The 19,499-nt window shown below is 35.0% G+C and overlaps 1 protein-coding gene across 24 annotated transcripts in view; it reads right to left on the bottom strand.

The window, feature by feature from the left end:
* The window catches only part of ANK3 (ankyrin 3), a 563,084-nt gene that overhangs the window by 43,703 nt on the left and 499,882 nt on the right, over positions 1-19,499 (bottom strand). For 20 of the 24 annotated variants that reach the window (XM_039871876.1, XM_039871871.1, XM_039871870.1 and 17 more), the window contains 6 exons: positions 18,470-18,624; positions 4,528-4,739; positions 3,023-3,230; positions 1,929-2,025; positions 1,101-1,329; positions 344-469 (listed from right to left, as the gene is read on the bottom strand). In XM_039871876.1, coding sequence (XP_039727810.1) covers positions 344-469; positions 1,101-1,329; positions 1,929-2,025; positions 3,023-3,230; positions 4,528-4,739; positions 18,470-18,624 — 1,027 coding nt within the window. Of the gene's footprint in view, positions 1-343; positions 470-1,100; positions 1,330-1,928; positions 2,026-3,022; positions 3,231-4,482; positions 4,740-18,469; positions 18,625-19,499 lie in introns of all 24 variants that reach the window. The other 4 variants (XM_039871866.1, XM_039871867.1, XM_039871869.1 and 1 more) reach the window with 1 other exon arrangement.

Consider the following 19,499-nt stretch of genomic DNA (forward strand, 5'->3'; position numbering starts at 1 on the left):
AAAATGAAACCTGAATACTGAATTTCAGTTTCATCCATTATATGATTACTGAGCGTTAACCAGATATGATGCATGTAATTATTCTAGATTGTTTGGTCTTATAAACATTTGCTTAAACATAAATGATTAGCTGTCTAAAAGGTAAAGACTCTTTTAACAAATTATAAAGCTTTCCTAGCTGGAAAGTACACTCAGATAGAACTAGGACAAAATCTGACCTTGTTCTTATGAATTTGAGTTTGGTGAGATATTTCAAACTGAATAAATCATTAGAATCTTTTCTTTTAATTCTCTAAGAGCATTTAAAAAAAAATTCACGGAGTCTCTGTTGAAGATGATTTACCTTGATGGAAAATGGCAGTCTATTTTCTTTGAAAGCATAAAAGTTAAAAACAAGTTGCTGTCCTCCTTTGGTAAGTGGGGCCAGATTTCCATAACAATCAACATAAATAGGTTTTCCTTCTAGAACCTTTTAGAGAAAAAAATACATAATTTAATGTTAATTTTAATTGAAAAAATTTTGAGATTTGAAGTCACATAACACTGAAATAATGACATGTTTCTATGTCACATTTATCTCCGTATTAGGAAATTATTTTTATGGTTCCATATGCCATAAAAATAACTCCATTGGCTCACAATTCAGTAACTGTGATTGGAAACTATATCATGGACATATACAAGACATAATTATATATTTCTATTCTAGCAACTTCAAACATGTTTGAGGAAGGTTTATTCAGATAGACTTCAAAAGGTTTGTTTGTCTGTTCGTTTTTTTTTGACTCTTACCTGATGGCTGCATTTGAAAAAGGAAAATCATGGTGATGTGTATAGACAGTGACCATGAAAATAAGATAACTCAAGTAGCTTTTGGAAAATGGAGACCATGACTTCGATTCATTAGTACTACATTTTAACCAACTAAGATCACCTCAAAAACACTTAAAATAATTTAGGAATGAATCTATATCAAAATTTTTAAACAAAAACTAAAATTAATAATGTACTTGACATTTATAGTGAGTGTAATTATGGTCTCAAAATAAAACCCTGCATCTGGGGAATAGAATTGAATGAACTTGTTCTGAACGAGGTACCTCAATATCTTTGCTTCTTGCAACTTCCTCAAAATTCTCTTGCTGCTCTAAAGTTTTGTCCACTTTGTCATCTGTCATGCAGAAACATCGCAGGGAGGACTCTACAGGATCATTCATTTTGGCAAAAACAACAAACTTGGCCATATATGGAACACATATTAATTCTCTGTACAGTTGCGTGGCTAACCCCACAGTTTCTAAAACTTGATGGCAGTCTGCAAGCCAAAATCTGATAAAAACAAAATCAAACCAAAACAAAAGTATGAAAATGAAGTGATTTAAATGTTAAATCTCTAAATAAAATCACCATTAGCAAAATTAGAGTATAAAGGGAACTAAACCAAAACATTAACTTGTTCATCTAAACAAACAAGGATGTTTACTCTGTTTATCAAACACAGAAAACTCTACATTTATTATTTGTTGTAATTTTGCTAAAAAAATGCTAAGAATTTTTTTCCCTTTCTTTCTTATTAATCTCTTACACATACTCATGATAATAAGCCTTCCTTTCTACTCTTGCTTATGAGTTTTTAATCTATTACTTTACCATTGAAAGGAGTAGTAATTTTATGGGAGAAAAATCCTATCAGTATTTATGAATAACAGTTGCTAAGGACTTCTACTGGAGGAATAAAGTTTAGCTTTTTGTGAGAATTGGATTTAAAATTTAAAAGTCAGTGAATTTTAAATTTCTGAGTTAGATCCAACTTTACCATCAAAATTGTAAAAAAAAATACCATTTTGGTATTGAACACAACTGTCTTTACTTTCCAAAAGGTAATAAAACTAATTCCTTAGTGCTTTTTGAATCCTTTATTTCCATACCTGGCTGAAACATTGGTTGTAAAAGAGACACAGTCCTTTATAAATGTCAAAGGAGTAGTTCCTGTGATGTCTTCCCACTGAGCAGGTGAGGTGCCTCCTGAGAGAACAACAGCAGATATGTCAACTTTATTATGGGAGATGCTCCCTGTAACATTTGCATCGTCATCCTGTTCTCACATAGCCAGTAACTTGCAAAACTTTGACACTTTCGATTAATGACATGTACTAAAGGTGGCTTTCCTCTCTATTCTCCTTTTATACTTTTAAAGGCTTATAGTGATCTCCTTCTAAGATATTATTAGATTTCTTAAAAATTTACTTTTCTGTTTCTCTGGGTACTAATGAATGGCTTACAATTGGAGTAACCATAGTTTATGAGTGCATTTTATAAGTGTAAAGATTTGTCATCTCAGATAGACAATATAATTCTTTTATTTTTTAAGTTTTAAAACGGCAAAAACTATCAAGAAAGTTAGAAAGTAGTTTATTCGTACTGCCTGAATCAATGTTCCAGGGCAAAAGGGGAAATCGGTCATTAAAATTACTCTTAAAAACAAAATAAAACAAAAAAACCCCAAAAAACTCAACCTGGACTCCAGGTGCTCATCACAAAATGTATTCTCCTAAACCTTGAATATTTAGTCTATTAGATTACACTCATTAAGGGAGTAGGTGAGAGGAAGCATGAACTCTGCTTCTGCTCTCCCTTACTTCGGTGCTGTGTGGGAGCTCTGTTCCCCGCAAAGTCCACCCAATTTCCTATAGTCTAAAGGGTGTTGCTGGGTCTGTCACCTCTGTCTAGGTCAATGAGAGATTACCTAAATGCTCCAGCAGATTCAATAATACCTCAATAACTTTAAAAGATGCCATTATTAGTATTAAACTTAATAGCAGGAAAATGATATTACTGAATTTTAAATGAGCCATGATATCAACACCTTAAAGAAATGATTACAGGGAGAACAGAAATGAAGTGACGGACAAGTAAAAAAAAAAAAAAAAAACTGCTCTTTTATGCAGAATGTTGGCATGGAAGTTTCAAAGACTTTATATCTTTGTACGGAATAGAAAGTACAGCAACAACTTAACCACACCTGTAATGCTACAGAGAAGGCGCAGATTGGGTGTTGTATCCCCTTTGTATCCGTTGGATACACCTTCTCCTGAGGGTGGGGGCACTGGAATGGTCATTGTGATAGGTTTATGGAATTTCCTTCTTCTTGGTTCCACAGTGACAATTGGGCTAAAGGTTGCTTTGTTTCCAAGGACCTTTTTCACAATTTCATCTGGAACAGGCTGAGCCTAGAGAAGAGAAAGGAAAGTGGGCATTTTTCTCTTAACGCAGTTGCCTTTTTTGAAAGTTGACTCTTTACATGAAGAGGAAAAAAACAAAAAATACGACCAATAAAATGTCTTTCCTCTTCATCTTTTCTCACCATTTCAGGAAGGCATAAAAAAACAAATAAACAAATCCCCAAACAACCTGTCACTGTAGCAGGAATCAATTGGCCTGAGTATTTTCCCCAATAGACCACAGAAGTGTGAAAGAGGGAATCGAATCTCACAGCAGAGGAGCCTCTCAGTCTAATCCAACATAAAAGACAACAAATGCTGAGTCCAATATATTTTAAACCTATGCAAGATATTCAGTAAAACATTAAAAAGGCAACCTGTCTTCATGTAAAAATTGAGGTTTTCAGAGGAACCAAAAAGGATTTGAAAGGATTTCAGTTCTGGCCTATCAAGCCTAACTTCTTCCTTTGGTCTCTTTGCTATTTGGTAAAATATTCAATATGGGAGACAGTTGGAGGGAACTTCATACCACTGAAATGTAAGGGAGCTTTAGCTCCAAGTGTTTACAGAAGGCATTTCCAGGACTAGGAGTGCTCGGCTCTTAAAAATCCAACTGCTCGGGCATGAGAAGCCAGCCTCAGAAGCAGAACATGAACTTTCAGTAAAACTATTAATTACTATATTAATTAACAACATAAATTAAGTTATTTCAGGTTACTTTTCTTATTTGATAAGAAAAAAAAGTGCTGGTTCAGTCTAACTGAATTGCGTAAATACATGAAAGACCATTCATTCTTGCCAAGATTTTCAGTCAGCTTTCCAAACCAAAACAAATTCCAACTGGTTTGGATAAAACCCAGCATTGACAAGTTACTTAAACCAAAATTTGAAAGCTTGCAAGTTTCACTATTGCTGATTTTTTATGAGGTAGCATATTATAAACCAAATCAAATATGGGTTGTTCTTTTAATGGTATATTTGCTCTTTGGTGCTTCTGTTGCTATACATACTGAGACCAATAATGTAGAGTTAAAAAAAAAAAGATCTTTCATCAGAAACTAGCTTTTACGCAGAAACCCCCCAAATATGTACCTTTCAAATATAAGCCATTAAGCTAACTTGCAATTCTTTCCATTTGAAATACTGATTCCCAAATATTTGGGAATCAATATTTACTCATTCCCAAAATGGCCTAATGCTTTGATTAGCAATGTCATTAAGATGAATTATGACAACTGTTTCTAGAGCAAAACTTGCTTACACGCTCTCTCCATGTACTAAGGAAAACAACTTTTGTGAACATTACCTGGAGGCCCACTCGAATTCTTTTGGTTAAAGCACCCTCTGGGAAAGAAGCCTGGACGAGGGGCACAGTGGTGCTGCTCAGAATTCCACCCTCAGGACCAATCTGGTTGCTTTCCTGCTTAATCCGTGAAACCACTGCAAAATACTGGGGGAAATCCTTAGTGATAATCCTGCAGATACGCTTTTTCCCTAGCTCTTCTGGGCTATCCAGTTCTGAAAAGACAAATGAATGAAAAAGCTGTGAGAATAAGATGATTTACACAATACCTTGAGATGAACTGATATGTAATTCTGATAGTTAAAATTATTTATATTCCGTAGTCTAAGGAGAGTTTTAATGATAAATAGAAAACTATAGTGACCTTAAAATAATATCAAGCTTTGCAAAAATATTATAAAGGTATTTACATCAGTATTTGTAGAAAAATATTTCTACTGAAGAGAAACGTCTTCAAAAACTGACATTTTACCATATATGGACAAGCTTCTACTCTTTAAGAAGGAATACTTCATCTTGTGATTATCTACAATAATCTTCCCTCAAGCTGCCAAAACTAGGAATGAGTCAGAAAAAAGTAGGGCCCCCACAAGAAAGTGAAACATATGTCTGAAAGGCTCTTAAACTTAATTTAAAAACCTCTTTAATTTTTTTTTTAATTACCCAAGTGATTTAGTAACACCATCACCAATTTCTGTCTCCCACCAATGGCCCTTCTATGTCAACTCAGCCTTTCTACATATAGATACATCTTCTTCCCTTCTGTCTACCTTCAAACATACTTCTTGCCCTGCAGTCCTAACTCTTGGAAAGGGTCTACAGGTTGTTCAGTCCTCCAGTTCAATAGCTTTGACTCATTCTCCTGTACCTTGTACTTCACATCTAAAGGTCAACATCCAGTTGACTCTATGTGCATTGGAATGGCTTGCTCTCCTGCCACCCCCTTGTTCAGGCCCTACTACGGCTTGCCTGGATTACTGAGACCGCCTCCTACCATTTCCACCACTACCTCCCCTTACTCCAGACCATCCCCTATAGTGCAGTCAGATGCATCTTCTTTCAAAAGCCAGATTTTATACAGCATTTTGGTAGGTTTAATTAAAATAAATGATTTTAAAAAGCATATGAAATACTATTTGAGACTAGCCAAGAGCATTCCAGAAAAGTAGATTTGTGAGGGAGAATTTATCTTATAAGATTTAAAAACTTACCCACAAGCATCATAATAAAACAGTTATATATACAGACATATAAGAATATAATACGTATATTATATATATGAATAGACAAATAGGTCAAGGGGACAAGAATAGAGAATCATGAAATAGATTCAAATTTCTGTATGTGTACACATACACACATATTACATATACACACAGAGTATATATGTAAGTCCATACATATCTACTTTTATATGCGTATTATGTTTTTAAATGAATATATTTAAATCAAAGTCATATATTTAAACTTCAAATCAATGGGGGAAAGATGGCTTACTTAAAAGATGGTGCTGACATAATTGAAACTCTATTTGGAAGAACAAAGCCAAATCAGTACACACACACACACACACAAATTCCATCTGGACAAGAGACTTAATGATTTTTAAAAAATTAAAATATTTTATACCCCTACTCCCCCAAATAATCAAGAGACTCTATTCTGACCTCAGTTAGAAGAAAATTTCCTACTAAAAATGGAAAACTCAGAAGTCTAATACGGCAGTTTTGACTATACAAAAGTGGAAAGCTTTCTATGACAAAAACAGTAAATTTGAAAGACAAAAGGTAGACTGAGAAAGATAATAAGCCACACATACATGACAAATAAAGGATTAATATGCTCAATACTAATGGCAGTTACAAGTTGATAAGATGAGAAACGCAAGAGAAAATGGCAAAATGTTACAAACAGGTAATTCACAGAAGCTGAAAAACGGTCAATGAACATATATTAAAATGTTCAAACCTGATAATTTACAGGGAAATTCCAATTAAAACAAGATGCCATCTCTTTCTATACCCATTTCTTGGTAAGATTAAAGACTGATAACATCTTGTCCAGAGAAAATTTCGGGAGTTTTCATTCATTGCAGGTGAGGTGTGAATGACAACAATCTTTTGACAATGCAATTGGGCATCATCTATTCAAAACGAAAATGTTTCTATCACTTCATCCAGCAATTCCATTTTCTGACATCTTTCTTACAAGCACATGCTAAGCATCATTGCTTGTAATGACTAAAACTTGAAGGAGCCTGCATGCCCATCAATAAGGGAATGGTTAGATTAAAAGTCATGGTTCACTCACACTCTAGACACTCCTGCAGCTAGGCAATAGGATGATTCCGAGTCATTCATTTTCCATGTATTTACTAAGGACCCACTACGTGCAAGCACTGGTCAAATCACTGCAGATATAGTAGAGAGCAAACTAAAGACATTGCTTACATGGAGATTACCTTCTAATGGTGGGGGGACACACCATTAAACAAATAAGTAAAAAACAGAGGAGAGGAAATAGAATGTGACCAAGGAGGGGAAATGAGGAGGAGAGGTTATTATTTAAATGGATGATCAGGAAATACCTCTCTGAGGAGGTAACAGAGGAGGTATCGGAGGGAAGCAGGGAGTCGGGCAGGTAGTGACTGACTACTGTGTAAAGTGTATAAAGTGAGGACAGAAGCAAGACATGAAGCGATACGCATAATATGAACCTTTTAAGGGGGAAAATGTAAGCTACACATTTGTATATTTTTATAAGGAAAATCTGTAAGAGAAAAACTCTAGGCCCTTAGCCCTGGTTACTTCAGCAGGATAGAAAACGGAGGAGTAGGTGAGAAGACTGAGGGGAACAAGACAGTACTACCTTTGGGTTTTCCTGGGGTGGTTTCGCTTGTTACAAAATAAACGGAATATGCCCCAACTTCAGGGAGGGCTGTTGGTTTTGTTTTTGTTGTTTGCTACTCACGTACGCTCTTCATACCTCTGATACATACAGCACATGTCCTGTGATCTATGAACACGTCTGCTTCCTTTATTAGAGACACAGGGCTGAGATCCTGCCTTATTCCCGATAGAAATATGTAGATTGGTAAGATGATGGTTAGGTAACTGGATCAGTGACATCTTCCCACTTAAAGATTACCCACCATACTCTGAGATGGGAGCACCAAATTAATTGTCAACTAGGAGAGAAACAGGGTTCAACCCTGATCAAAAATGGAACTGGAATTTTGGTCCTTTTTGTTTATTAACCATTTCATTACCCTCTGTTTTGTCCAAACCTAAATACTGAATCCTTGGTGAAACAACAACAACAACAACAAAAAAGAAAACTAAAGAATTAAAAAAGGTTAGTATGGAAAAATGGAAACAGTTTTATTCAAAAAAATATTTTGAGGACATTTTCACCTATTCAGAAATTGACAGAAAATAAAAGATTTCCATACAGAGCAGATATATATCCCCTTCCATGATATGGTTTATTTTAAAAAGTCTAAATTCTCAGAGTTCATAACTCATGCTGCAACGGGGAAAGTTCTGGTAATTTGTTTAAGCTGCTGTGCAGCACATCATCGTCAGTTAAGCAGAGATTTTTTACTTTCTGCCTCAAACATGATTATAAACTCCATTAGAAATGGCTTAGGACTCCACATAGTGCAAGTAGTTTAAGAAGACTCTGCCGTGAAATTACCTCCTTCAAACAAGACAGATACTCTACTTAAACACGTAGAAAGCTCTGTATCCTGTCTATGCACTTTACTCAAGATCAATCTGGACCTCCTAGAGAGAGTGAGGCATCTTTTGGGGGGACCTGTGGTAAAAACAGGTACTTCTTATCTGTTTGTGTGTGAGTGTTATTGGTGTGTGCACATACTTTTATGAGGGGTTAAAGCAGAGACAGCTGTATCACCCCTGGAAACTGTAATGGCAAAGGATTGGGAAGAACTGGTACTTTCTGTAGCAGAGGCGGCCTGGCCCCAGTTATACTACATGACCTTTGATAAAGCATTAAAGCCATTAAACTCAAATATCAAGTGAGTGTGTACATCTCAGATGCAGCAGATGGGGGGTAAATGGAGAAGATCAGGTTTCTAACTCCACACTCGACTTCTGACATCTTTTAGGATTTGCCAATGGTTCAGGGATGCCCTGGGTTGTACCCACTTTATTTTAAAGCTTTTAGCAATCCCTCTGTCACTATTAAAACATGCCTGCTTATCGACCTTCACTATGTATTTTAATAGGTATTTTAAATATAAGTCTTGACCCAAAGGAACAAGCAGTATGGGAATTTTAGGCATTAGAGCCCTCTACACCATTCTTTGAGCAGAATCATACACACGTTCACTGCCTTCTTGAATTACTTAGATTCCCAAGATGAAATGGAGAAAAGATATATTCCCTTAACCACGTTATGTTCTGTTGATATGTGTACTTAAAATACTTCAATATAAATGTAACAATTATTTAAGAAGTTATTTAAATACTGGTTTGTAAAGAGAAGCTTTATGTTTTTTCTTATATACACATAACAATGATAAAGTTTAATTTATAAATTAGGCACAATAAGAGATTAACAACAATACGTAATAATTAACTAGAACAATGAACAATATGCTGTAATAAAAGTTATATGACTGTGGTCTCTCTCTGATAACCAAGACTGCTACTAAGTGAAAAGTGACAGACAGCAAATACAGCGTGGACACAATAGACAAAGGGATGATTCATGTTCTGGGTGGGACAGCGTGAGATTTCCTCACGCTACTCAGAATGGCATGCAATTTAAAACTTAAGAATTATTTCTGGAATTTCCTATTTAATATTTTCGGATTGAAGATGACCGCAGGTAGCTGAAAGCATGGAAAGCGAAACCATGGAGAAGGGGAGACTACCGTTATCAGAAAAGTCAGATTTCTAGGCAAATAAGTAATGAAAATGAACAATGCCAATATTCTTTCCAGGACTGAATATATGTATTCAGATTTTAAAATGTTCTATTACTTAGGCCGGGAAGCTGGAATATATTACCAAGAGCCCTTTACATATAGAGATAAACCCAACAAAATAATCTGTAGCAGAAATGTGATGCCTATATCACATTCGTACCCAGAGAATCTAGCCCCTAGTGCAGTGTGCCCCAAACTGGCCAGATCATAAGGACACCAGTGCTACATATTAAAAGCACAGATTCCTAAACTTCTCTTGTGGAGATTCTGGATTGGTAGGCCAGGTGTAGATGCTGAAAATCTGCTTTTCACATTCAATTCAGGTGACTTTATGGCTTGACATATTTGGGTAGTCAGGCCACAGTACACTCTCACCATGTGCCAGCCCTTACAAAATCAGAACCTAAAGTATTGAAAACATGACAACCAGATGTTATGAGAAATCACTCAAGGGTTGTTTGATATGAGAAGAGGAGTTCATATGGCAATAAGAAATATTTATTACTTTTATATGGTTTTGTTTTTTTAAAAAGATATCTACGGCTACAGAATTAGAGAAAAGGGCATAAGAATTAAGAGCTCTATCTTTCATGATGATTCATAATGACAAAGAATATGAAAGGTCCCTGGAATCCCTCTCTCCTCTCTTTTTAATCTGTTACTAGTAAAGTTTTCACTAAAAAAAGATTAAAGGGAAAGAGAGAGGTGCATTCTGAAATAGGTAGTTTTGGCCAGAAGGAAGGTTAAAATTTACACTTACTGCATGTCTACTCTGTGGCAGCTCAATTACCATTTGGCTCACACAGCATTACGGTAAAGTAGGTGTCTGAAGTTCAGAGGAGGTTGAATGACTTGCCCAAATTGATTTCACTGGTCTGTTTTAGAGCTGAGATTAAAATTTAGGTCTAGGAACAAGGTAGGGAAGAAGGGATGAAGTCAAACATACATGGACTTACAGACTACCTGGCACATAGGTGGTGATTGATAAATGGGCGAGTAATAGATAGATTTGCAAATACCCTGGTCCAAAAGGTAATATGACTTCTTATTGGCCCACTCTGAGCAGAGAGCCCTGATTATAGTGGTACTTTATGCTATACAAGAAGCAGAAGCTAATGTTCTACAGCTTTTTGCCTCACTGATTAATGATAATTTTTGTAAGTACCTTGTAACTCAATTAGTTTCTTTATTTATAAAAGGTGGCACAGCATTCTCTGTAACAGATTTTCCAACGGAGTAATAAAGACCATAAAATGCTTTGCAAACATGAATGGTTATGGAGCTCATAATACAATGAAGCATAAATAACACAACTGAAATCATGTTCCCACTAAATGAGTCACTCTTAAAGCTTTCAGATGATCATCTGGATCTCTTACATGACTCACTCTTACGTGCACATGATCAAATGTCTCGGTAACTTGGACCAATGGGCCCATGACTCTCTTTCCTACATTAAATTTGTTTTCTGAAAGCTATTTGTGACCTGGTCAGGTCTGTGTTTTAATAGTCTGTAGAAGACTACAACCACAAGGTTTCACAAAGGATGATTTGTATATTTAGGGTTTAATTTCCAGTCAGGTGAATGTTCTGCTCAGCTTATTTCTCCACAAAAGGAGTATTTGCTATTGAGGGGTGGGATAAAAAAGGGAGCCTTAGGATGTGATAATTTGAAAGAGCACGCTAGCTAGCATGGGTCTGTGGAAAGCCACTAGAGGCGGGTGCCTCAGGTTCAAATCCAGCTTCCCAACCAGTGAGCTTAGACCTTGAACAAGTTCTGCAACTCTGAGTCCTACATTCCTTGTCTAAAGATCAGGATAAGGAGAGTTTCCTCTGGGTGGATGTAACAAATAAGTGATAGAAAACCACCAGCACAGTTCTAGTCACATGATAACTTAGGTTCCATATTCTTTCCAAGGTCTCACAGCTTTGGAGTAGAGGAGAGGCAGAGAGCCAGTCTGTGGCAATTCTAAGGCTGGTTTTTTTTTAACTGTCACACTATCTCTGTTTTGTTTCTCTACAGTATATAAATCTGAATTGCTATCATTTTAATTTCTTTCCATTTTAAAGGAAAAATTCACCAGATATAGAAAATTAAATATCAGATAAATTGGGGGGAAATGAAGGAAACACGAGACAAATACATAATATTTAACTCTAGCTGTAGAATATATAAAGGAGTACTTGTAAAATATCTGCCAAAATATTTCAGAAAATTATAGACTTCACTCCTTTAGAATTAAAATTCAGCTCTATATGAATATGCAACTTTTGTAACAAGCCCATCCAAGATGTTACAGGAAAAAAAAAACCCTCAAATAAAATAACGACCCTTCTCCCTCAATGTAAACATAATATGAAAGTTTTCAATTTTTTTCAACTTTTAAAATAATTATAGATTCACAGAAAGTTGCAAGCGTAGTAAAGAGAGGTCTCATTCACCTCTATAATTTTAGTAATTTAAGTCATATTCTTATTCATTTCTGGCATCTCCTTTATGTCTGTCTGGATCAGCGTTATTTTATATCTTTACCCAAGGTAGGCACCTTGTCATTCAGATTTGCACAATGCTTTAAGTGTTAATGATGCAGAATATCTGGAAACGATGATATACCTGTTTGTTTTTCCCTTCAGTTTTAGCAATCCAAACAATTTTTGATAATCCTATCTTAGAGTTATTGTTAGAAAGCTAACTTTTAATCATTATGTGCCCTGCCTCTGTTCCCTAGACCTCCTTTCCCCATGTGGTTCCTTTAGAAAGTTGTTTTCTCTCTTAGGTCTGGGTCTCTGAATTACTGAGGAAATATATCACCAAAAGTGGGGGCATACGCCTGCATACACATCACTCATTTCTCCAGGCATTCGACAAATTATGATGAAGTGACAACACTGTGCCAAAGTCTGTTATTTGTACTGAGTATACTGGTTGTCAACGTGGCAGAGTCAGTCTCTGCCCTCATGGACTTCTGGTCCACCGAGAAAGATGGCAAAGTTCGAAGCTGCTTGTTACAGAAGAAGAAAGGCCAGGTGTTGTAGACTTCTTTTCCAGGTGGATCTAACTTAGTTTGTGGTTTAGGGAAGGCTTCCTTGAAGAAGAGAAGTGAGGGAAGGATGTGAAAACAAGTGAGTATTATGTTACGGATTAATATTCTTGGTTTGCTTTTTTTTTGTACCTCAAGCGCAATCCTGATTTGTTTTTACTTTTTCCTCCAGAATTTTTCAAGATTGTTAATAAATTTCTCCAATAGATGGTGCTGTATACAATGTAAAGCTACTTATTTCGGTGCTCTATTGCTTCTACAATCTAACCTGACACTTTAAAATTACTATTGTCTCATGGCTGATAAATTAAAAACAAGTAAGTTCAATAGAAATCAATCAAAATAGAAATTTTTAACTGAGAAGTCTGTTTCTAAAATATTGTTGAAATAGATGATAAGCTGTGGAAAATTTATTTTTTGTGACATTATAAGTATCAATTGTCGTTCCCCCCTTCAATTTACAAAATAGTAAAATTATTTAATCTAAAATGTATTATCTTAAAATCTCATTTGCTTTCATCTGAAAGTTAAGTAATGACAAGTGAGAGAATATTTTCCTAGCATTATACATTGTTTGGAGAACTTCAGGAACATTTTGTTCCAGTACAGCGACTAGCATTTTAAAATTATAGCATAATTCACATATCCTCAAAGCATTCTTGTGACACTTAGCAATGGTTTTGATTTTAAAACTGAAGAGATGCGTAAAATAAACTTGATACATTGTCCAGAGCAGTGCTGATAAAAAGAAAAATAATGCAAGTCCCACATGTAATTTTAAATTTTCTCAAAGCTACACTAAGAAAGAAAAAGATACAGGTGAAATTAATTTTAACAATGTTATATTTAGGCCAGTATATCCAAAATATTACCATTTCAACATGTAACCAGTGTAAAAATTATATATATATATTTGAGGGCTACTATTTTTCATATATCTGGTGTATTTTACATTTTCAGCACATCTCAATTTATACAAGCCATTTCAAGTGCTAGATAGCCACCTGTAGTTGGCTACTGTCTGGGATGGTACGGGATTAGAGCTTTTCAGTCTCTTCAGTTTTTAAGTTAAGACCTTTAAGGAGGAAGGATTCTTCTACCAATAAATACTCCCAGGTCCAGCATAACCACAAACTACAAGACGCCCCTGGGATCAGACTTTGGAGGCACAATTTTAAAAATGTTTAATTGAACTTTGTGAGTTTAATTAAAGTAAGGTTTTAATTAAACTTACAATTTGGTATACTTTAAAGGTGTTTTTGGGTGGAGTAAATGAAAATTTTGTTCTGTGGTATCTCTGTCTCTGCTGAGAAACCACGAATGGACAAGTGCTAGAACAAGATCTATGTCTGCTGCCAGAGAGAAGAGTTGCTCCTGCCACATGATACCACAGTGGTAACAGCAGGTTCTTCACACCCAGACCAACTGTCCTCTGTGTCACTCAAGCCTCTTTTTTCAACAGAGCTTTGCTGACACACCTGCTTCATTAGTGTAGCTAATAATGCTCTGGTCTCTGAGCTTGCTGCTGACAGAAACGGTTCTTAGTTCCACCTTGTTTTGCAACGACAATTTTTCCTGAACACATACCATATCCTTTTGAGTCATACATGATAAGAAGGTTACCTGATTAATAATGGAAAATTTAAACAGCAGCTGACAGTTATGTCACATTTTTGTTCCACATGAAGCACTTTCATAGGCATCCTTCATTTGAGATTATACAGAGGCAAGGGAGTATTGTAGAAAAACAACTGGATTTAAAGTCAGAAGTCTAGATTTTGGAAGTCTACATCTACCTATTATTTCCTGTGGTTGGTGGTAGTGACTAGGTGAAAGTCACCATTATCGATTGTGACCAGGTGGTGTCTTTGTGTGATTTGGAAAAGGGACTGACTTTGATGGACACGGCCCTGCTGGCTTATGGCTTGGCAACTAGACAGTAGCTTTGAGAAAATTAGATAAGCGCCTCCCTTCGTCCTGCAGGCCAGTGTCAAAGCATACAGCTTGGCAAGGGGAATAGGCAAGATTTCAGTCCTCACTTGCTCTCCTGCACAAGTATACATGGCAGCTGTGACTATGACTAGCATCCTAACATCTTGAGTGGTTCTCATATATCAGAGATTGTGCTAAGAACTTTACATATATTAGCTCATTTGTTCCTCATTCGTTCTCTATGTGGTACACTCACTTTATAGATTTAAAGTTTAGAGAGATTAATTGGTTAAGGTCCCACAGCTAGTTAAGGGTGGAGCCAGGATGAGAATTCTGATCTGTGTGACGCCCATAGACCATTCATTACATTGGGCAAATTATCCTTCTCCTTGAACTTGTCTTTCTCTGGAGTTATCTAACCACTAAATTTGATTGTGCACATAGAATGTCTTTGCAAATTTTAAAATACTATAAAACCACAATTGAATCCTTACAATTGTGTTGTTTAGTATAAACCAGTGATGAAAATATTGGTTAAGATGATTTTTAAATACCTGGGTTTTAAGATTTTCAGAGAAGAGGGTACAACAGGACTGGTTATAGAAGTAGCATATATATGAGTCATAAAGTAACTCATAGAATTCATTTGTGGAAAAGAGAGTTAAAAAGGAGATATTTATAAATGGCAGGTATTATGAAGGGTAACTTGCTACAGATGACAGATAAGGCTTAATTGTTATGAACTGAGGAATAAATAAAATAATAGTAGAATAATTTATTTCTCTTTTTCTTTAAGGATTTCTTGAGTGATCTGGTCACTTGTGTAATTAATTTATATACTATTTTTATCCTGCTAATTAACAACTATTCAGAACAACAGATGGTGAGGGTTGGTTGGGGGGAGGGCAGAGTGGAAGGGTTGAATGTAACACAAAACCTCTTAAACTGTGGTTATGCTTCTTATCCCATGAAAATTTTGACTAGCTGGATGCTGAAGGAAATAGAAGGGTTGGTGTTTTTAGAGACAGATTGATTTTTATTTATGCCTGTCCATTTTTAGAGAGGGCATGTTCCAATAAGAAAGAAGTGTCTTTGGGAACAGAAGAGTGGTGGTTAAGTGGAGCTTGCGCGTGGTATGAAACCTGATTAATTGAGCTACAGTTGTGAAAGGTGTGTATAGTGGTTCTTTCATTATTATTGTTTTAAAATTTAATATAGGAAGAAAACCACCTTGAAAATTTAGTTTGCATTTTTGCTGCAGTGGCCTCCAGTGCTTGATTCCTTAACCCTAGAAGTATTTACATTTCCTTTTAATTGTCTAAAATGGAAGCTGGTCTTTAAAAATGTAGCACAGAAACTCTACCTACTATTTCCAAGGTAATACACAGAATCCGGGACAGAAGGCTGCATCATCATTTCTTTAAAACATCTTAGTATGGCAATATTTGGGGCATCATTTGTCGAAGCAAAGATATGACTAATTCCTATTTGAAAACTAGTTTATTCAAAACAAAACGAAGACATGTCAGCACGAAATCATAGAAGTCCATTCCATAAATAAATCTTAAAAAATTCTACTTCTGCCTGAAAGGACACACTATAATCTATACTCAAAAATTAAGGAGAATGTATTATTAGAATATTTAGTGTTTTTGCTAAAACTGCAGTGTCCCTTGAGGTTGCCACTGGCCATATGCAGCTATTTAAAATTAATTAAAATTGAATAAAAAATTACCTTACTCAGTTGCACTAGCCACATTTAAAATACTCAAGTGTCATAAGTGACTAGTAATTATTGTTGGAAAGCACAATATAGAATATTTCCAACATTGTAGAAAGTTCTATTGAACACCACTGTCTTAGAATATTCAATATTCTTCCTAGAATATTGTTACTTTCTCAGAACTTTCCTCAAAGTAAATGCTCCTCTTTAATTTCTTTTTTTCTCTTGGAGATTAATGAAGTTTGGAGTAGAAGAAATAGAATGATGAGAACTTTCCTCAGAAAGCTACATTATTATAACAAGGTTCCGTCTTCTGACCACTCACTCGCTTTCGATGAGTGTCTAAATCAGCACTGTGCCCAATACTGGTCATTCAAAGGTGATTCAGACATGTACCCTGCCCTCAGGAACTTAAAATATTAAGGCAGCAATCCATTAAAAAGAAGACAAACCTGTGTTGTAGATGTTATATTTTAAAAATTAGTAATCTACGTTAGCATTTAAGAAATATTTTTATATTTTTCCTTAAAACAAACAAAAAACCCGCGTCCTCTATGAAAAACCCATTTCTCTTATTGTCTCCATTTTTTAATCCTGAATCATCTGTATTGTTTTATCATTTTGAAAATGCTTGTTTAATTCATTCTCTTAGGATTTATTCTTTCAAAATTTTTGATTGATTTTTTAATAAATTTCCTTATGAGTCACTATATTTCCATGCTTTAAAATAAGGTAAGAAAAATTAGAAATCTTAATTATCATTGCATGTTCCTATCCATTTGAATCGTCTGAAGGTGTAGATGGTATGTGATATAAATATCAGTATTACATAACATTTAAAATGACCGTACTTCTGGATCTTTAAATCTAGAGGTTTGCAGGAATTTCCCTCTTTCTTCTTCATAAGACATGCATTACTAAAATATGGGGATATAGTGAGAAGTCTTTGAAAATGTAGAATTTGATTTTAACCCTGGTGCTACTTAGTCATGGTAACCTTAGATAAGTTACTTGCCATCTATGATGTGGCATTAAAACTTCCTACTTTGTAGTACTCTGCTTTCATTTTAAATTTTCATATATAAAGGCATCAATCAATGCCTCATGCATGCTAGAGACATTCAACAATTATTAGTTTCTTCCTACCTTGCTATACAGACATCTTAAAATTCTTGATTGGCTGTGATTAACTGTGTCTTATTACAAAACCTTTGGCATGACAATTTCTTTTTCCAAAGAATAAATATAATAGAGACAAGGGCTGTATTTCATAAGTGCTTCACATAATTATTTTTTCTCAACAACAACAACCTTATAAAGTAAGGAAGGTAATCTCCATTTTACAGAAGTAACAGGCTCACCGGGATCAAAGAATTTGCTCATGGTCATCCCTCAAACACTCTCGGGTCTGTCTAGCTTCTTTATCTACACTTTAAAACCAGAAGAAACTATGCTGGAAGCATTCCAAAAAAGAGTGAATTAAATGCTAAGAGAGTGAATTTCATGTTACTTGAGTTATATTTTCAATAAAGCTGCTATTTATAACAACTGCTGAATTTGTAGATTAGGTAGTCAGTGTAAAGATTATCTTTATTTTATGGTGAGCTTGGTTCTAAAACTCTGCATCAAGTATCTACTCTCAAAACAAATCTATTCCCAATATCTACTAAGAGAAACTGCTATGATTCTAAGGGTCAGACAGCCTATAGAAGGTATATATGACAAAGTGATATGCTGGGCTATGTATTAGTCTTACTAGGTCAAAGAATAAGACACCGAAGCACCAAAGGCTCTAATAATTAGCTTGAAACTTATTTAAAAAAAACTCACTATAGCCCAAGAGAAATTAAAAATTCATAAAAAACACTGAAGTAATATGGGAGAAAACAGATCAAAGAAAGGGTTGGGAAATAATAATTCCAAAAATAAAATGTGAATGTATTTTCTTAAAAATGCTCTGCATACTTTGCATACCTTCCATTATTATTTCACCCCCTCCTTATACATTTTTGACTTAGAAAACTTTCTTGGGTTTTGGAAAGACTGATGCATTTGATTAAAGACTGAAAGAATCATCAGAGCGTTTGTACATTAATATCATAGGGGAAAAAGTTTGTTAGATTAAATGGAACTTCATGCTCGAGAAACAGAAAACAGCAGCAATAAATGCTGAGGAATCTGATTCCCAGCTTCAAATATAAACGTATGAAATTCAGGGACCGTTTCTTTTAGTCTAATCATTTTTTTTTATTGCTGCCTCAGATGTGTACAGAAACAAGGAGCCGTCATAATTACCTTCATCCATGCCATTAAGTAATTCGGTTAAATCTTCATTTTTACTGTCAAATTGATGCTCCTTCCACGTTTCGCCATTTTCGCTTCGAAGAACAATGAGTTCTCTCTCTTTTCCTCTCATAGACCCAAAGTGAGGGATTTCCACTATGACAGGGCTGGAAAAAAAGTCACATGATTTTGGTATCAAATTAAATATATTTATAGTACTGTACTTAAAAAAAAAGTTTCATTAACAGTATTCATTTGAAAATCAGAGGTGCCACTAAGGTTGGGAATGATTTCAAAGCTGCAGAATCATTTGCTAATTAAATAATATATTAGAAGCTTGAAGACATGCCATCATTCATTCATTCACAAACAATTCTTGAGAGCCTACTGTAGGTTAGGCATTTGATTTAATTGGGGGGGGAGGGAGATATTTAGTACATATAAAAAAGAAATTTTGAATCAAGGAATTGAAAATTATAAAAATAGACCATAAGAAAGAAGTTGGTCCATTTTGAAAAACACAATAGGTATATTATATTATACGAAACGCTAATAATTTAAAAGGACACAGTCATTTCTTTGAAAAAGAAATTCTGTAAATTTCCTATTTTGAAGATTACTGATATTTTTCCTCCTTAGCAAGCAAATAATCGCTATAACAATCCACTCCTGCCAATAGTCAGTCAGTTTCCATGACTTTCATGGCCCATGTAGTTGATAGTTTCTCTGATTTTCAATATGTGAAATAGTAGTGGGCAGCTTAATTTCCTAGCTCTAGTATAACCTGCACAGGAATATTTAAATTTTCTGAAAAAGCACTTGTTTGTTTGCAATTATCATATAATAAAATATTAATTTTTGACAGTGTCCTTTTGCAAAAGAATGTGAAAGAATGGCTGCAAATTGAAGATAGCCAATCAAGGAATAATTTTGTTAAATTTTAAAATAGGATACATGCTAAAAAAGATGAATGGAAGTAAGCAGACCACAATCACACACAGTTTATGTAGTTGGATTGTGCAGCTTTCTTTTATGACATTTA

The sequence above is a fragment of the Pteropus medius genome, unplaced genomic scaffold, assembly GCF_902729225.1.
Source record: "Pteropus medius unplaced genomic scaffold, Ma_sr-lr_union100, whole genome shotgun sequence".
NCBI classification, from domain to species: Eukaryota; Metazoa; Chordata; class Mammalia; order Chiroptera; family Pteropodidae; genus Pteropus; species Pteropus medius.